The sequence below is a fragment of the Cucurbita moschata genome, unplaced genomic scaffold, assembly GCF_002738365.1.
Source record: "Cucurbita moschata cultivar Rifu unplaced genomic scaffold, Cmos_1.0 Cmo_Scf00010, whole genome shotgun sequence".
NCBI classification, from domain to species: Eukaryota; Viridiplantae; Streptophyta; class Magnoliopsida; order Cucurbitales; family Cucurbitaceae; genus Cucurbita; species Cucurbita moschata.
The window spans coordinates 1,638,096-1,655,477 of NW_019268526.1; the positions used below are offsets into that span (position 1 = coordinate 1,638,096).

At 34.6% G+C, this 17,382-nt stretch overlaps 2 protein-coding genes and 3 non-coding genes across 5 annotated transcripts; all 5 read left to right on the forward strand.

Annotated features, from left to right (window-relative positions):
* Nucleotides 1-1,643: 1,643 nt before the first annotated feature.
* LOC111448691 (chaperone protein dnaJ 10) lies at nt 1,644-6,024 on the forward strand. Its single transcript, XM_023088380.1, has 11 exons — nt 1,644-1,924; nt 2,025-2,053; nt 2,260-2,365; nt 2,661-2,720; nt 2,825-2,907; nt 3,451-3,616; nt 3,698-3,827; nt 4,535-4,693; nt 4,765-4,937; nt 5,508-5,588; nt 5,684-6,024. Exons 3-11 carry the CDS (start codon nt 2,279-2,281, stop codon nt 5,765-5,767), a joined length of 1,023 nt encoding a protein of 340 aa, XP_022944148.1. The 5' UTR covers nt 1,644-1,924; nt 2,025-2,053; nt 2,260-2,278; the 3' UTR covers nt 5,768-6,024.
* Nucleotides 6,025-11,250: 5,226 nt separating this feature from the next.
* Nucleotides 11,251-13,458, forward strand: LOC111448692 (protein CASPARIAN STRIP INTEGRITY FACTOR 1-like). Its single transcript, XM_023088381.1, has 3 exons — nt 11,251-11,452; nt 12,440-12,489; nt 13,320-13,458. The coding sequence occupies exons 1-3, from the start codon at nt 11,368-11,370 to the stop codon at nt 13,452-13,454; spliced, it is 270 nt and encodes an 89-aa protein (XP_022944149.1). The 5' UTR covers nt 11,251-11,367; the 3' UTR covers nt 13,455-13,458.
* Nucleotides 13,459-14,419: 961 nt separating this feature from the next.
* On the forward strand, nt 14,420-14,581 carry LOC111449158. The gene has a single exon (XR_002711554.1). It is a non-coding gene; the product is annotated as a U1 spliceosomal RNA (small nuclear RNA).
* A 999-nt stretch (nt 14,582-15,580) lies between these two features.
* On the forward strand, nt 15,581-15,742 carry LOC111449139. Its single transcript, XR_002711536.1, has one exon. It is a non-coding gene; the product is annotated as a U1 spliceosomal RNA (small nuclear RNA).
* A 1,026-nt stretch (nt 15,743-16,768) lies between these two features.
* LOC111449128 lies at nt 16,769-16,930 on the forward strand. Its single transcript, XR_002711526.1, has one exon. It is a non-coding gene; the product is annotated as a U1 spliceosomal RNA (small nuclear RNA).
* Nucleotides 16,931-17,382: the final 452 nt, after the last annotated feature.

Sequence of the window (17,382 nt, forward strand, 5' to 3'; positions counted from 1 at the left end):
CATGGATTGCCCCATCAATCCATAAGGTTTGCCTTAATTATGATGCCACTTCCCAACCATAGCTCCCACAATCACTAACCAAGAAGCTCAAGACATTAGAGCAAACAATGCTCACTTTGATTGGTATCGCCATATCAAATTTCTACATAGCAGATTTGTCAGTTTCAAATGGAATAGTTCTAAAAAAAACCTTCTCAGTTTCTTTCGCTCTACTTCGTCAAGAAGGTCTGTTAGATCCCACATCGATTAGAGAGGGAAATAAATAGTTCCTTAGAAGAGTGTGGAAACCTCTCCTTAGTAGACTCGTCTTAAAATCATGAGGCTGACGGTGGTGTATAACGGGCAAAAGCGGGCAATAACTAGTGGGCTTGGGCTGTTACAAATGGTATTAGAGCTAAGTTTTGTGCGGTATGCCCGTGAGGATGCTAGGCCCTCAAGGGGATGGATTGTGAGATCCTACTTCGGTTGGAGGAGAGAATGAAGCATTCCTTATAAGGGTGTGGAAACTTCTCCCTAGTAGACGCGTTTTAGAATCGTGAGGCTGACGACAATTTGTAACGGGCAAAAGCGAACAATATCTGCTATTAGTGGGCTTGGACTATTACAAATGGTATCAGAGCCAGGTTCCATGTGGTACACTAGGCCTTCAAGAAGGGTGGATTGTGAGGTCTCACATCGGTTGGAGAAGGGAATGATACATTCCTTATAAGAGTGTGAAAACCTCTCCCTAGTAGACGCGTTTTAAAACTGTGAAGCTAACAACAATATACAATAGACCAAAGCAGACAATATCTAATATTAGTGGGCTTGTGCTATTACAAATGGTATTAGAGCAAGGTCCCGTGTGGTGTGCCAGCGAGGACGCTAGGCCCTTAAGGGGTAGATTGTGAGATCCCACATCGATTAGAGAAGGGAACAAAGTCTTCCTCGGTGTACCAGCGAGGACGCTAGGCCCTTAAAGGATAGATTGTGAGATCCCACATCGATCGGAGAAGGGAACGAAACCTTCCTCGTAGCCTCAACCAGCTCTAAAAGTTTAAGAGAAAAAGGTAATTCTCTTTTGAGAATACATCAGAGGCTATAGAAAGCCTTCTGTCAAATGATTAAACCAGAGAGACGGTAACAACAGAGTGAATTCTAGTCATCTACTAACCAATAACAAAGTAACTAAATGCAACTAGCAGATGATATGCACGACAGAAAATATTTATAAAATATTTATTTACATATTAAATATTTAATTAAAATTTATAGCTCAATTTTAATATTTATTTAAAATTCCTCTCAAATAATTAAAAAATATTTTTATTAGTGGTTAAAGAATAATTTATAAAAAAAATTATGAAATTAAATATAAATGTGATAAATATATGTTTATATAGTTGTATAGTAAATAAATATATTTTTTAAAATTAACGATAAATTCAGTTATTCATTCAGATCAACTTAATAAATTAATAGCCTACTAAAATAGTAAATATATAAACAAATTATTCAAGTTATTAATTTATTAATTTATGTATATATATTATTGTATCGTAAATAAATATATTTTTTTAGTCTGAACATATTTCAAAGTAATTAATAAATTATTTATAATATATAAACAAATTATTAAATTTGGTAATGAATGAATTGAACGGTGAGAAATTTTCACGAGACGACACTTGGAGGAAGGAGGAAACTCGAGGATGAACGACACGTCGGAACATACTCACCGAGACAAAAATCGTGTCGGAAAGCCAACGAATTCCTAGGAACCACGTAAAAAACCCATCAATTCATCTCAATTAAGCAAGTTTTACTCCAAATTATTCCCCGTTTAAGAGGATTCCGACGCGTTTCAGCCGATTTCCCACTTTCCCACCGTCCCCATCCGTAGCTTCGTTGGCAGGGCATCTTCTCCGATTCTTCCTCCGTCGCTGTAATCCGAATCGCCGCCGTGTTTTTCCGCTACTTCACATCTCCTCCTTCAAACCCTTTTCTCTTTTTCCTCATCTCTATCATTTGTTTCTCAATTTCAGGTCGCCGGATCGGATTCCATCAATACCTCGTAAGTGGCCTCTATTTCCCTTTTTCGTTTGATTTCGTTCTGATGTCTTGGATGCCCTTGTTCTTGTTGATTATGATCATAATTATTAATGATTGTTCTTCATTTATTTCTATTTGGTTAGGTTTGATCTTTCTTTCCCATTTCAGATCTTATATAGATTGTTTATTCTTCACCCATGTGACTAATTTGGTCTATTTCGTTGAAAGGCATAGAGATTCAAAAGATATGGTGAAGGAGACTGGTTATTATGATGTATTGGGTGTCAAATTCGATGCCTCCTCTGCAGAAATTAAGAAGGCATACTACGTTAAGGTGATTTATCCATGGCTATGATGATGATCAATGAATTTCATTAGACTTTCATTGTTCTGTTAAGTTGCCTCTTAGTCTTAGATTCTTAGCTGCATTTCATATTATGATCTGGATAAGAAGCTTTGTTGATGGTTTATTTTTCTGTAATGGTTCATTCTTTGCATCATTCTTGGTCCACCCGGCTAGTCTTTGAGAGCCTTGACGACATCCCGAGTCTTGGCACGGGTACCTTAGGGTGGGAACTTTGTTAGTGTTGGGAGTGGGACATTTCATAATCTTGATGTCTATTTTTCAGGCAAGGCTAGTTCATCCAGATAAAAATCAAGGAGATCCGAAAGCCGCGGAAAATTTTCAGGTGAACTGAAGTTCCTAACCCTGTTTAGTCTGTTAGTTTTATTGCCAAACAGCAAGCCGGATATGCGATTCGTTATGCAATTGCTTGTTTTTGTCCTTGTGAAGGTACTGGGAGAGGCTTATCAGGTATTGGGCGATCCCGAGAAGCGTGAAGCGTACGACAAGTATGGGAAGGCAGGAGTACAACAGTATGTTTCTTTAACTAAGATAGAAAGTTTAAACTAATAGGTTAACATGCTCCCTTAACTATAGGTTTGAAAACTAGAACGGGACTTAGTGACTATCGACATAAATTGAGATGAGAAAATAAAATTTCAAAGATTTGAATACAAGGCATTCGGCTCTAATACCATATTAAACTACGGATAAACCTAAAAGCTTAAGTGATGAACTATCGATCCTTTAGACCTTCGGAATTTGACGCTAGAGGTGTTAGAAAAGTTACCACAGGATAACTAGCTTGTGGCAGCCAAGCGTTCATAGCAATGTTGCTTTTTGTTGACCAGGCCCCCAAAGACACGTGTCGTTGTCTAAGCCCTTGTGATGGATAAGTCTCAAGGGTTGTCTTGTGACGTAATATCTACTGAGTGATGGGTAGAATCCTTTGCAGATGACTTAAATATGCAACCGTGTATTGTTAATTACTTACAGAAGAAACAATTCTAGTCTTTAAGTTTTATTCGTCGCAAGTGATGCTAGCGGCTCTGATCTTTTTCCCCGTGTTTTTTTAGGGACACCATGGTAGACCCTGCAGCTGTGTTCGGTATGCTGTTCGGAAGTGAGTTCTTTGAAGAGTATGTTGGTCAGCTTGCTTTGGCTGTTCTATCGACTTTCGAGATTGAGGAAGATTCACAAGACCCCGAGATACGCAAGCAAAAAATTCAGGAAAAGCTTAAGGTATGCTTCTTTTCCTTCAATGATGCAGATATAAAAGCCGACTCTTGCCATGGAATTTACTCATACTCGTAAAAAGTGTAGATATTTCAAAAGGAAAGGGAAGAAAAGCTTGCAAACATTTTGAAAGACCGCCTGCAACCATATGTTGATGGTCGGGTTGATGAGTTTGTGACATGGGCAAGTTCAGAAGCACGACGACTCTCCAACGCTGGTATGTATAACCATTATATATGTTTCTCTATAAAAACGTTCTAGTTCAGGCAAGGTCTATAATGCTTGGGGAACAAATTCATTATATTCCTTTTTGTGAGATCCCACGTCGGTTGGAGAGTGGAACGAAACATTTCTTATAAGAGAGTGGAAACCTCTCTCTAGTAGACGCGTTTTAAAACCTTGAGGGGAAGCCTAAAGAAAACAATATCTGCTAGCCGTGGGCTTAGGCTGTTATAAATGGTATCAGAGCCAAACACCAAAACGGTGTGTTAGCGTGGACGCTGGGCCCCAAGAGGGGTGGATTGTGAGATCCCACATCGGTTGGAGAGGGGAACGAAATGTTTCTTATAAAGGTGTGGAAACATCTCCCTAGTAGACGCGTTTTAAAACCTTGAGGGAAAGCCTAGAAGGGAAAACCCAAAGAGAACAATATTTGCTAGCTGTGGGCTTAGGCTGTTACAAATGGTATCAGAGCCAGACACCAAGACGGTGTGTTAGCGAGGACGCTGGGCCCCAAGAGGGATGGATTTTGAGATCCCACATCGGTTGGAGAGGGGAATGGAACATTTCTTATAAAAGTAAGAAAACATCTCCCTAGCATACGCATTTTATAACTTTGAGGGAAGCTCAGAAGGGAAAGCCGAAAGAAGACAATATCTGCTAGCGTTTTAAGCTACAAATTACCCACAAGCTATTTGCAATCAGCTTTTGGTGAGACCATGCTGCACACCATTGGATACATATACACAAGGAAAGCTGCGAAGGAACTTGGGAGGGACAGACGTTATATGAAAGTTCCGTTTTTAGCCGAGTGGGTTCGAGATAAAGGACACCAAATAAAATCACAAGTGATGGCAGCTTCAGGTAATCTTCTCTCTTGTTTATAAAGCTTTCGAACATTCGATTTCGATCCTAACCATTGCACTTTTGTTTAGGTGCTGTTTCTTTGATTCAATTACAGGAAGAGTTGAAGCGGCTGAACGAAGGAGATAACCGAGACGAGAACCTGGCAAAAGCCATTGAAGAGAAGAAAGATGCTGTTCTCAACTCACTTTGGCAGATTAATGTGGTCGACATCGAATCTACTCTGTCACGTGTCTGCTCTGTAGTAAGTCACAATATCATACTTTCTCTTAAGATAAACTACCATTGCCCAGGCCAGGACTGTTAAAGTCAGGATTAAACAAGAACTAGGAAATCATCGTTTACCGATCACCCGAGCACTTACATAGATTGGAAAATATCCTCACATATATAGAAAGTAGAAACTAGTTCCCGTTCTCGTCTTAACTAGGAAACTGTCGTTTACCGATCACCTGAGCTCTTACGTAGATTGGAAAACATATATAGAAAGTAGAAACTAGTTTCTATTCTCGTCTTAACTAGGAAATCATCGTTCACCAGTCACCCGAGCTCTTATGTAGATTGGAAAATCATCGACCTTAGTATTCTCACATTTTATTGAAAGTAGAAACTAGTTCCCGTCCTCATCTCAACACCCCCCTCCCTGAAAAAAGGAAGAGATGAGCAAGATAGCCACGAAAATAAACACGACGTAAATGAACTCCCAGTTCGTTTTATAAGAAAACGAGTAGTCCGTCCTTGTTTACGCCTTAACATGACATGACATAAACTTTGGAGTCATGTCGATTCACCAGAACTCTCTTTTCTGTATCAGGTTATTAGAGACCCCAGCGTGTCGAAAGACGTACTGAAGCTACGAGCCAGAGCCCTGAAGAAGTTAGGAGCGGTATTCCAAGTAAGAACAAGCCATAAGAAAGTCTTCCATTTGAGACCGACTCGGTTTCGTTATTACGTGCACGTTGATTAACCCATGTATTGCTAACTTTTCAGGGTGCAAAGTCAGCTTACAGCAGAGAAAACAGCCTGAGGCATGAAAATGGTAAAGCAATTGCTGTTGCTTCTTCAACTTCATGAGCTCACACTTCCATGGAAACTCTGTCAGTCTTCTCTGATCTGATGATGTTCTTTTTGATTCTATATATTTGAATTCAATGAATGTTCTTCATTTTTTGTATGCTGTTCTTGAGAATTTCTTCATTTTTTTTTTCCTGCTTTGTAATTTCTAGCTTACAATCTGCTCTTGTTCTTGTAAATAAGTTATAGGAGAGTGAGTTGGGGTTCGGAATCATTGTTTATTTATTTATTGAAGGAGATGAAATATTTCGATTTCTCGAGTAACTTCTAAATATTTCGATTTGGTCCCTTTAGTTTTAAAAGTTTCACTTTAGTCGCGTATTTCGGGATTATGTTTGAGTTCTATTCTAAGCCTTAAGACATTGTTATCGATTAGTGGCGGCCTTGTTTACATTGGCTTGGGGTCTCTTGGTCATACCGGCTTAGAGGTGAGAGGTTTAGCTTAATACCAAAAACTCGATGATTTTCGGATCTGAGTCTTCGGGCAAGTGCAAATGTCCTATGGGTAGGGAGAAAAGTTCCGTCCTTGGTTATAAAAATAATATTAAAAAAGTAACTTAGGGTACTCGGAGAAAGTTGTTAGTGAAATCTTTGAAATCATAAGGATCAAATTGAAACTTTTGTTAATCCAAAATTATAGGGGTCGAACTTAAAACTAAGATTCAAGCTACAAAGCCCGGAGATGGGGGTTATTTCTGTTGGAGGAAGGTCCCACGTTGGCTAATTTAGGGAATGATGGTTTATAATCAAAGAATACTATCTCCATTGGAGTGAGGTGGACAGAATCATACTATTGCGGAGAGTCGTGTTTATCTAACAATTTCATTCTTTATTCTCACCATTATAGTCTCAAAATTTTAGATATAATCTTTAAGTAACAATAAACTTCATGTTTTGACATTTGGTGAGATTTTACATCGATTGGAGAGGAAAACGAAACCTTATAAGGGTGTGGAAACTTTTTTCTAGCAAACGCGTTTTAAAACCATGAGATCGATAACGATATGTAATAGGCCAATGCAGACAATATCTGCTAGCGGTGAATTTGGTTGTTACAAATAGTATCATAGACACGTGTGAGATAGGACACTAACTGGAGCGATTGTGAGATTCTACAATAGTTGGAGAGAGGAGGGTTGGAGGGTTGGCTGGTCCCAAGAGGAGTGATTGTGAGATCCTACAATAGTTGGAGAGGGGAACAAAATCATGAGGTCAACGACGATACATAATGAACTAAAGTGGATAATATCTATTAGGCTCATTTGCAAAATAATAATAATAATAATCATCATAATAATAAAAAAATAAAAGAAAATAATAGGCAAAATATTTATTTATTAAATCCATAGTTTTTATATTCTCTACTTGTTCTTCATCATTTAAATAGAGATTCTTCGCTCCATTCTGCATGATTTATATAACAAGAAATCTTTTTATACTCTCTACTCGTTTTTCATTTAAACAAAGATTCTTCGCTCCATTTTGCACGATTAAACTGATCGATCAAATCAATCTTTTAATTTGTCAAATCTCAGTTCATAAATAAATACAAATAATAATAATAATAATAATTTTATTATTATTATTATTTATTTATTTATTGTTTGGTATCAAAGTCGCAATTCAATTAGTAAACCCTATTTTCTTTTTCTTTTTTATTTTAAATTTTCTTTTATTAAATCAATCCGAGCGCGATTAGATCATTCTACTCTGAGCGTCCGTTTACTTCGGCTACCTGTAAAATAGTATATTTCATAAATGTATTTTTTAAAAATATAAAAATGGTATAAATTTTTAAAAAATTATATGTTTTGGTTACATTTTCTCAAAAGTATTTTTATACCTAAGCGCGGTTTGATTTGTTCTATGTACAAAAACATGGAAAAAAAAAATTACCTAAGAAAACACTATGACCAATTGATCATTGTTAGTGATCAGTGTGGTGGTCAACTACAATGAGTAGCAACTATGGAACCTAATGGTCATTTCCAGGTGAAATGCCAACAGTTTTGTATGGGCGTATTGCATGTGCCTGCATATCGGATGTCACAGTCATGCTTGTCCAAGGTCGCATGCCCATTCTAAACTTCTTTTACTTGCTTTTATGTTAATAGACTTTTACTATTATTGTTGTATCAACACGGGATATATGATCAGTCACCAAAATCATGTCTACACTCACCACTAGAACTAAAATGCCCCAAAATGTACTATAAAGATATATTACTAGTGGTCAATTCTTCCTACGCGGTTATATGTTATCAAACTCGTTGTTGCTTATTCGCTTCTAGTTTATAATATTACTTTCTTTAAAATTACTTTCAATAGATTTCTCCACTCACGTTTTCTAAAACATTTCTCTAAAACATGACCCGAGACTCAAACTTCCATACAACTGACTTATTTGTTGGATTAAAACAAATGTGGCACGATTGTTATCCCACCACTGCAAGAATATAGTTGTGACCAGCGTGTGAGAGATTATATTAAAATCTATTAAAAGTAAGGTATTTATAGTGACATTATTGAATTTGAATATTTGATTTGGACAGTAACAAAAAGAATATTTGCTAAACTTAGGACTAAATTTATGTACCATACCTATATTAAAAACTTAGGGTAACAAAATATCAATACATTTGGGTAAAACAACACAATAAATATTAATCTTCAAATATTTTTCATCTGTAACCAAGTAATACTAATTTTAGATAATATTCAAGAGAATATTGCCTAAATTACTAAAAGAACCCCACAAAGAGACCCAATTATTGGATTCCAAGAGGGGTAAGAAAGAAATATACACTAAATTAAACCTCTTACCATAAATTTTATTATTTATCTTCCTAAATAAGCTTATTTTTTAAATTTTAATGTGGTGACGTAATTTGCCAGCTAATTAACGGTAACATATTTATTCATTTTTTATTTATTTATTAAATTAGTTTTCGAACCATTGTCACTTCATGCAAATCTTAAGAAATTGAGTGTTCGGGTAACTTTTTGTAAATATAACGACTCATGCCTAGGATTCGAAAGTTGAATTCGACATCTGGTGGCCCTGGTATTCTTCATAGTCACCGACCAACACTGAGCTTTGGAGTTCTTACGATCAAGTCACTGAAATGGAAAGTGTACATTGCTTGTATTGATATTTAAGCATTTCTTAGTTATCCTATTCTCAGAATCGCTCTTGTTTCGATGTGGTCTCGGTTCATTCGTATACCCCTCATTTACTTAAGCGTCACAGTAAAATATATATTTATTTATTTCCAAAATTTTAATTAAGATTCGCAACTCAATCATTTGAAAAAAATACCTTACAAATAATTATATATATATATATATATATATATATTTTTTTTTAAGGGGTTGAAAAATAAATAATAATAAAATATTTATAAAACAAAAATATAAATTGAAAATTAAAAATAAATTATGTTAGTTCAGTCAAACTCAACGAGCTCATTAACCAACTCAATACATAAAATTTTTACTCATATAAACCAAACTCAATCAAAATAAGTTCATAATCTAACCCAAACTATACGGATTGGGTTGAGTTGATCCAATTTTTTAGGTTATCAATATAATATTCAAAGCCCAACGGTAGTAAATATTGTCTACTTTGGTCCGTTACGTATTGACGTCAGACTCACGATTTTTAAAACGCATCTACTAGGGAGAGGTTTTCACACTGCTATAAAAAATGCTTCGTTCTCATACTCAACCGACGTGGAATCTCACAATCAGATTCTTTGCATTGTTATAAAAAAAATGTTCGGTTCCCATTTTCAACTGGGATCTCACAATCAGATTCTTTGCACTGTTATAAAAAACGTTTCGTTCCCCTCTTCAACCGATGTGAGATCTCACAATCAGATTTTTTACACTGTTGTATAAAATGTTCTGTTCCCCTGTTCAACCGACGTGGGATCTCAGAATCAAATTCTTTGCACTGTTATAAAAAAAATGTTTCGTTCCCATCTTCAACCGACGTGGGATCTCACAATCAGGATTCGTTGCACAGTTATAAAAAATGTTTCATTCCCCTTTTTAGCGGACGCAGGATCTCACAATCACATTCTTTGCACTGTTATAAAAAAATGTTTCATTCCCCTCCTTCAACCGACGTGGGATCTCACAATCAGATTTTTTGCACTGTTATAAAAAAAATGTTTTGTTTCCCTCTTCAACCGATGTGAAATCTCACAATCAGATTCTTTATACTGTTATAAAAAACGTTTTGTTCCCCTCTTCAACCGACATGGGATCTCACAATCAAATTCTTTATACTGTTATAAAAAACGTTTCGTTCCCCTCTTCAATCGACGTGAGATGTCACAATCACATTCTTTACACGGTTATAAAAAACATTTCATTCCCCTCTTCAACCGACATGGAATCCCACAATCAAATTCTTCACTCGAAAGATTAAAAGCAATACTTAAAGGTAAATATGGGAAGATAGGTATTATTTTAGTGGTAAAATCTAAGAGTCTCTTTATTCTCCATTGATGCAATTATGTGGGTCATTTTTAGTGGTATTTGGTGTGTAGTCCTTGTCTTTTAAGGATTTATAATAATGGCCCTATTATTTCCACGTAAACTTACTTTATACCCCAACCTAACTCCTCCCCTCCTTTTTAAGGCACTTGCTTATTTAATTATGTAATCCACTTATGGGAAATTGCAAAAAAGACCCAAAACTTTTCCATTTCAGTCCTTATATTCCCTTTTAATTACACATCCAATATCTCATTATTTTTTATTTCTTTGTTTCTTCCTTCAATATGTCAAAGAATATTTCCAAATCCCAAGGGGGTTTTGCCAATTTTTTTTTACCACAAAGTAAAACAGTCATTAATTCTTTTTTTACTTTTTTTTTTGTTATATAACTGTTTTGGTTAAATACCACAAAGTAAATTTGAAATTTGGGTAAAAGTGAATTTGAAAATTAAATTTATAATTATTATTTCTACTTATAGTTTATTTTATTTTATTACCTACTTTGGTAAATAAATAAATATTTATCAAATGGGTCGTGAGTTTTTTTTTTTCAAAATTCAAGTTTTTATAAAAAATAGTTTTAAAAACTTTTTTTTCTTTTAATTTGGTTTAAATTCACTATAATTTATCCTTAAAAAAACATTTTTAAAATCTCCTATTTAATTACTTAATTTTTAATTTTTTTAAATTACTATTTTCATTGAAAAAAAATTCACATTAATTTAGTCCAATCCATAAATTTTAAATATTTTTTTCAAAAAAAGAAAATTGAAGGGTAATTAGGTAATTTCACGTGGACGCTAATCCCAATTATATATCATAAAAATCCACTAAAGCTTGTTTAGACTTAGTGCCCCAACAAAAGAAAAGTGGTCTCTTTCTCCCTTTTTCATTTAAATTTTAAATTAAAAAAGCATTAAAGTAATTTATTAAATAAATAATAATAATAATAATTTATAATTAATAACCAAAATTTAGCTTATCTATAAGTCATACATAAGAGGAAGCATCATTTGGTTCTATGCTCTTTGGAAAAACAAGAACAAGAAGAAAGACCATCATTAAGGTTGTTTCTATCATACTTGGGAATCATGTTTTTCAAGTATAAGCTCGGCTTCGTCGTCGTCTTCTTCTTCCTCCTCTTGACCTCGTTTTTCTCCACTATTTGCATTGCAGGTGGGTTTTTCGATGCTTTTGCTTATTTGAAAGTGTCAGAGATTTTGTAATTGTACATGTTTCGTTTTGAACTCGACCTCGTTTTTATCCACCATCTGTATTGCAGGTGGGTTTTCGATGTTTTCATTTATTTTGAAAGTGTTGAAGGTTTCTAAGTCGTACGTGTTTCATTGTGAACTTGACCCTGTTTTTATCCACCATTTACACTGCATGTGGGTTTTCAACGTTTTCGTTTATTTTCAAAGATTTCTAAATCGTACATGTTTCAAAAGGGATTTTGTGTTTACAGTCAAAATCCACGGCTAGTAGATATTGTCTGTTTTAACTCGTTATGTATTAACATTAGCCTCACAGTTTGAAAACACATCTCCTATTGAGAGGTTTCCACACTCTTATCTACTAGCGGTACGGTTGAGCTGTTACAAATGATATCAGAGCTAGACACTGCGCGGTACGCCAATATGAGTGGATTGTGAGATCCCACATTAGTTGGAAAGGGGAACAAAACATTTCTTATAAGAGTGTGAAAATCTCTCCCTAGTAACGTTTTAAAACTATGAAGCTAATGACGATACATAACGGGCAAAAACAGACAATATTTACTAGTAGTAGACTTGGACGGTTACATTTTGAATATGGCAAGACTAATTTCAATTATTTATCAAAATCGCTCTCAAATATGTCACGTTATACACTTTCTAAATCCAAACCAACTCGAGGTGTTAATCGAAAGTGTATCGACCATTTTTAAAAGCTACTTCACGATCCATATTATTTTTATCTATTTTTCAAAATTTTATTCAAACATGTTGTTTCCGACAGCTAAAGAGAATCTTATTTGCATGCGTAGTATATGTTATTCGTGTAAATTAAGGAGAGAAATAAGGTCTGTTCTTTTTATAAAAAAATTACTGATTTTTAAATGTAAAAAGTAAAAGTAATTTCTTTATAAGCACTTTTTCGTTTTTTTTTTTTTTCCTTGTGCAGGTCGACCTTCTAAGCTGGTTCATGAGGTTGTTAATGGTGTTGTGCATGAGGTTTGTATTTATATTAAATCCAAAGTTTAATTGTTTGGGTATCCCACTTGAGTGACTCGTAATGAAATAGTTGTGTTCGTGTAGATGGTTGAAAGTTGTATGAAACTTATTTGTGATAATTTGGTCTATTTTGTTATGAATAACCAAAATTATACCGTGTAGGTGTAAGTTAGATTAACGGTATGACTTGAAAAATGGATGTTTTGAAACGGGTAGGTTTGAAGTCTGAGTAGTAAGTCTCTCGCTCGATTATAGAAACCCTAACGTTCAACAGGCCTCTTTTTGTCAATATTTTTGTTGTTTTAGATTGGGGTAGAAACACATCTAAATTTTTAATCAAAATTTAAAGACAAAAACTATATCTTTTTAGATTTTAAGATCGAACGTGGTTTTATGAAAACATTGATATAAGGTGGATAATAAAAATGAAACTTGGTAGTAGGTAAGGGTGTTCATATGACTCGAGAACATGACCAACTTAAACTGAAGGTTGGATTTGGTTAGATTTCTTCTTTTTCGATTTGGGTTTGATTGGATTTTTGGAAAACTGAAAAAATTCGAGTAATTTCACGAATTGACATTATTTTGGTTAGGTCAACCCAACCCAACGAGTTGAGTTGGGTTCGATTGTGAGCTCTATTCGAGTTTTTATGGTCTATCAAGTCAACCAACTCGAAATTTTGGGTTGATCCAAAAAATTTCTCCAACCCAATTTGTATATACTCGTATCGTAGAAGCCGTGTTTATAAGCTTAAATTTCAAAAACCCTATGTTTATGAGATGACCCAAACCCTAACTAACTTCGATAAAACTTTGAACTTGATCATCAGGGTCGAAAGAGGACGACACGAGATGAAATGGAGGACGTCCATGAAAGGCTTTTGAGGGTAAACACCAAAGACTATGGAAGATATGATCCATCTCCATCTTTTGTGAAGCCTCCTTTCAAGCTCATCCCCAACTAAGAGGCAAAAGAATCCATCACCAATATGGACTCTTTTACCACTACCTTAGCTTATAAATAAATAATCAGAAATATCATGTGTTTCATAGTATATGTATAATATATATAGTATATAATATGGTCACAGACTTAGATATATATATATATATATGTATGAATATAAAGCTTTAGTAATGTTTTGATGTATACATTTGGTGTATGTTTCGATGTACTTTAATATACTATTTTTAATACTATTTTGGTCTTGATTTCGCTAACATTAAGGTCAACATTCAAATCTCGTATATTTTAGTGGAAAATATATATCTTAATCAATTGAGTTATGTTCTAGTTGACTAAGTCACAATGATGTATTTATATGGGATTTTAGGACTAAATCGAGCTAATCCTCAAACCTTATGGACTAGGTATGGCCTCGACTTTGGCTGGGTTTGCTTCTCTTTTTCGGACCCACTTGGGTCATTGAGTGTAGCTATGACCTAAGTCTTTGTCTTTTTCGTTGATGGTTGCCTTGGAGGACATTATATGGTATCTCGCTATGATGTCCCCACAATTTATACACTAGAAATCAATCGAGTCATCAAATAGTATCTCGTGATTAAGTCCTCATATCTTACTTACCCCCACAAGGAGGTAGAAACTGGGTCGGGTATCTCCAATATGAATATAACTCGGTGATTAAGTCCCCACACCCAACATTTAAAGATGGTAGAAATGGATCGTTAAATTGTAAAGTCTCCACACCTTATTAAAAAATTAGAAAGTTAAAAAATAATAAAATTGGAATTTATATAGTTTTCTTTTTCAATGAAGTGTGTATTGAGAGAGTTGCTTTAAAATTCCAAGGAAAATGTGTTGTATAGAAAAAAGGATTAGTTTCAAAGTTTGTTTGTCCCACATCGACAGAATTCTGAAGAAGAAATGGGCGAATGAGTATAAAATGAAAGCAATGGGCCACATAATAACATACTTACCTGGACGGGGTGTTTGGGCGATCATGGAGGCTCATGGCCTAGGTTAGTGACCTCCATTGCACTTTGGAGGGGTGCTCGCCTAAGGTCTGTCCAATGAGACAGAACCTACGTCATAATTTGTGGCAGTGGGGGCCTGCGTTCGCGCGGCCCCTATTCAGGCCTAGTTTAAATTTGTGGTATAAACTACTTGTAACTTAGTTTTTCGGTTATTCGTATAATTTTTCTTAACATGAAATTATAAATTTTGAAATGTTACTATATTTGAGGAAGTTAGTGGTAACAATGTGATTTTTTAATAGTTTTTTTAATATAAATGGAAGAAGAGTTTTGATCAAAATTTAAAAATATATGCATAATTGTATGTAAATTTATTTTTTGAATTATCTTCTTAAAAAGAGCCTATTCGAGTTGATATGAGCCTCCAGAAGGTGTGAAAATCTCTTCTTAATAGACGCGTATTAAAAATCATGAAACTGACAACGAAATGTAACGGGCCAAAACGAACAATATTTATTTAGTCACTGTCGATACTCTGTTTATGCTTTTTTTATTTTGCACTACAAATAAAGTAATATGATTTTCATGGTTCAAACAAACTTAATTCGAATTCTCAAATTTTAGAACTCAAAAATTTCGGTGATCGATTATGAATAGGGGTCAGATAGCCCCTTAATTGTCTAATAACAACTTTATAAGTGTAATAGCCCTATTAGATACCATTCGATGAAATTTTGTATTAAGTCATGAACGACAAAAATAATAATTTCAAAAAATATTGAACAAAAAAAACATTTTTATGGTTAAAATTTGGTTAAAAATTCAATTGATAAATAAAACAAATATGTTCTCAATTATTAAAAAAAACTAAATTATTATCAAATAATATTTAAATACAAACGTAGAAATATAAATATATAAAAAACTACCATAGAGCAGAATCGATACTTAATAAGTATATAAATTTTTTAATTGAAGTTGGATATTTAAGAACAATTAATCTTTTGTTTTGGTTTAAAAATCCCAACGAAATTATATAATATTTTGCGAAGGTCTCAATGGAATTGTGGGAAATTTATCAGTCCCACATCGAAAGAAATGAAGAGGAGAAACGGACGGACGGATATAAAAACCGAGCCACTGGTTACGTTACAACATACTTACCTGGACGGGGTTTTTGGGCGATCATGAAGACCCATGGCCTAGGTTAGTGACCTCCATTGCACTTCGGAGGGGTGCTCGCCTAAGGTCTGTCCAATGTGGCAGAGCCTACGTCATAATTTGTGGTAGTGGGGGCCTGCGTTCGCGCGGCCCCTAGCCAATACGAGTTAAAATCTGTTAATCACGTCGGTCCCCTACTTCTCTACCATAATAATTTTTACCCTCCAACATTTTAACTTTTAGGGGTTGTGGGCTATTTTCTACCAATTGGGGTCCTCACGGGATTGTTGTTCTTTTTTTTTAGTGATTATAAAAGAAGCAAAATAATAATTTTAAAAGCTTATTAATTTGTTTTTTATTATTCTTTTTATCATTATCTAAACTACTTATTTTCTAATATGTTTCTCTTTTTAAAAAATAAATGAAAAATAAAACAAGTCTAACGCTTTTACTTTCGAGCTTCCTTCAAGGTTTTAAAAGGTTTTAAAACACTTCGATCTTCCTTCAAGGTTTTAAAACGCGTCTAAGGGAAGGCGTCCTCCTCCCCAACCAATTTGAGACATCACAATTCACCTCCCTTTGTTCTCGTTGGCACCCTTTCCTTCTTCCAATCGATGTGGGACTACCACCAAATTCACCCCCTTCGGGGCCCAGCGTTCTTATTGGCACATCGCCTCGTGTCTACCCCTCTTTGGAGAACAGTGAGAAGGCTGGCACACTGCCCTGTGTCTGGCTCTGATATCATTTGTGATGTCCCACGTTGATTGGGGAGGAGAACAAAACACCATTTATAAAGGTGTAGAAACCTTTCCTAGCCTAGTAGACACGTTTTAAAGCCTTGAGGGGAAACTTAAAATTTAAAACTCAAAGAAGACAATAGGGGTGAAACGTTACTGTTTTGTATTATAACAACTAATAATATTTAAATATAAATAAGGATAATTAATAATTTTATAATTGAAGTTGTACATTTAAGTCACGGAATCCCTCTACCAATTGAATGGTAGAGTTTTGTTTTGTTTAAAAATCCGAACGAAATTTATATATTTGCCGAAAGTAAGAGAGGAAAAAAGGCATTTTCAAGAAAAAGAACAAAAAGTGGAATACCAGTCCCACATCGGAAGAAGCGAGAAGAAGAAATGGACGAATGGATATAAAAGGTAAGCAACTGGCCCATTTATACATACTTACCTGGACGGGGTCTTTGGGCGATCATGAAGGCCCATGGCCTAGGTTAGTGACCTCCATTGCACTTCGGAGGGGTGCTCGCCTAAGGTCTGTCCAAAGTGGCAGAGCCTACGTCATTATTTGTGGCAGCGGGGGCCTGCGTTCGCGCGGCCCCTACCCAAACCAGTCAGTTTTTTTTTTGGTATTAAAAATAATAATTATTATTCCTTGTTAATATTTGTCATAACCAAGGTTCCACAAATTAGCCATTAAATTGTATTGTTTTTTTATTTTGACCAAAAGCAAAAAACTAATAAATAATTTGTAATTAAAATTGTTAAACTATATAAATAATTTGTAATTAAAATTTTTAAGTTTTTACATGATTAATCTTCTAGCGTTCTAGCGAGCATATAAAATAAAATGCATTTAGAAAAATTACAATACATGTTTGTTTTTTAAATAAAAATCTTTAAAAGAAAAGAAAAAAGGAAAAAAAAAAAAAAAGTATTGGGATGCTTGCGTGTAAGGGGGAAAAACATGGTGGTTTTGCTTAATCTCCTTTCACCTTTTTTTTTTTCATTTATTTATTTTCTCTATTATTCTTTTTTTTTTTTTTTTTTTTATTTT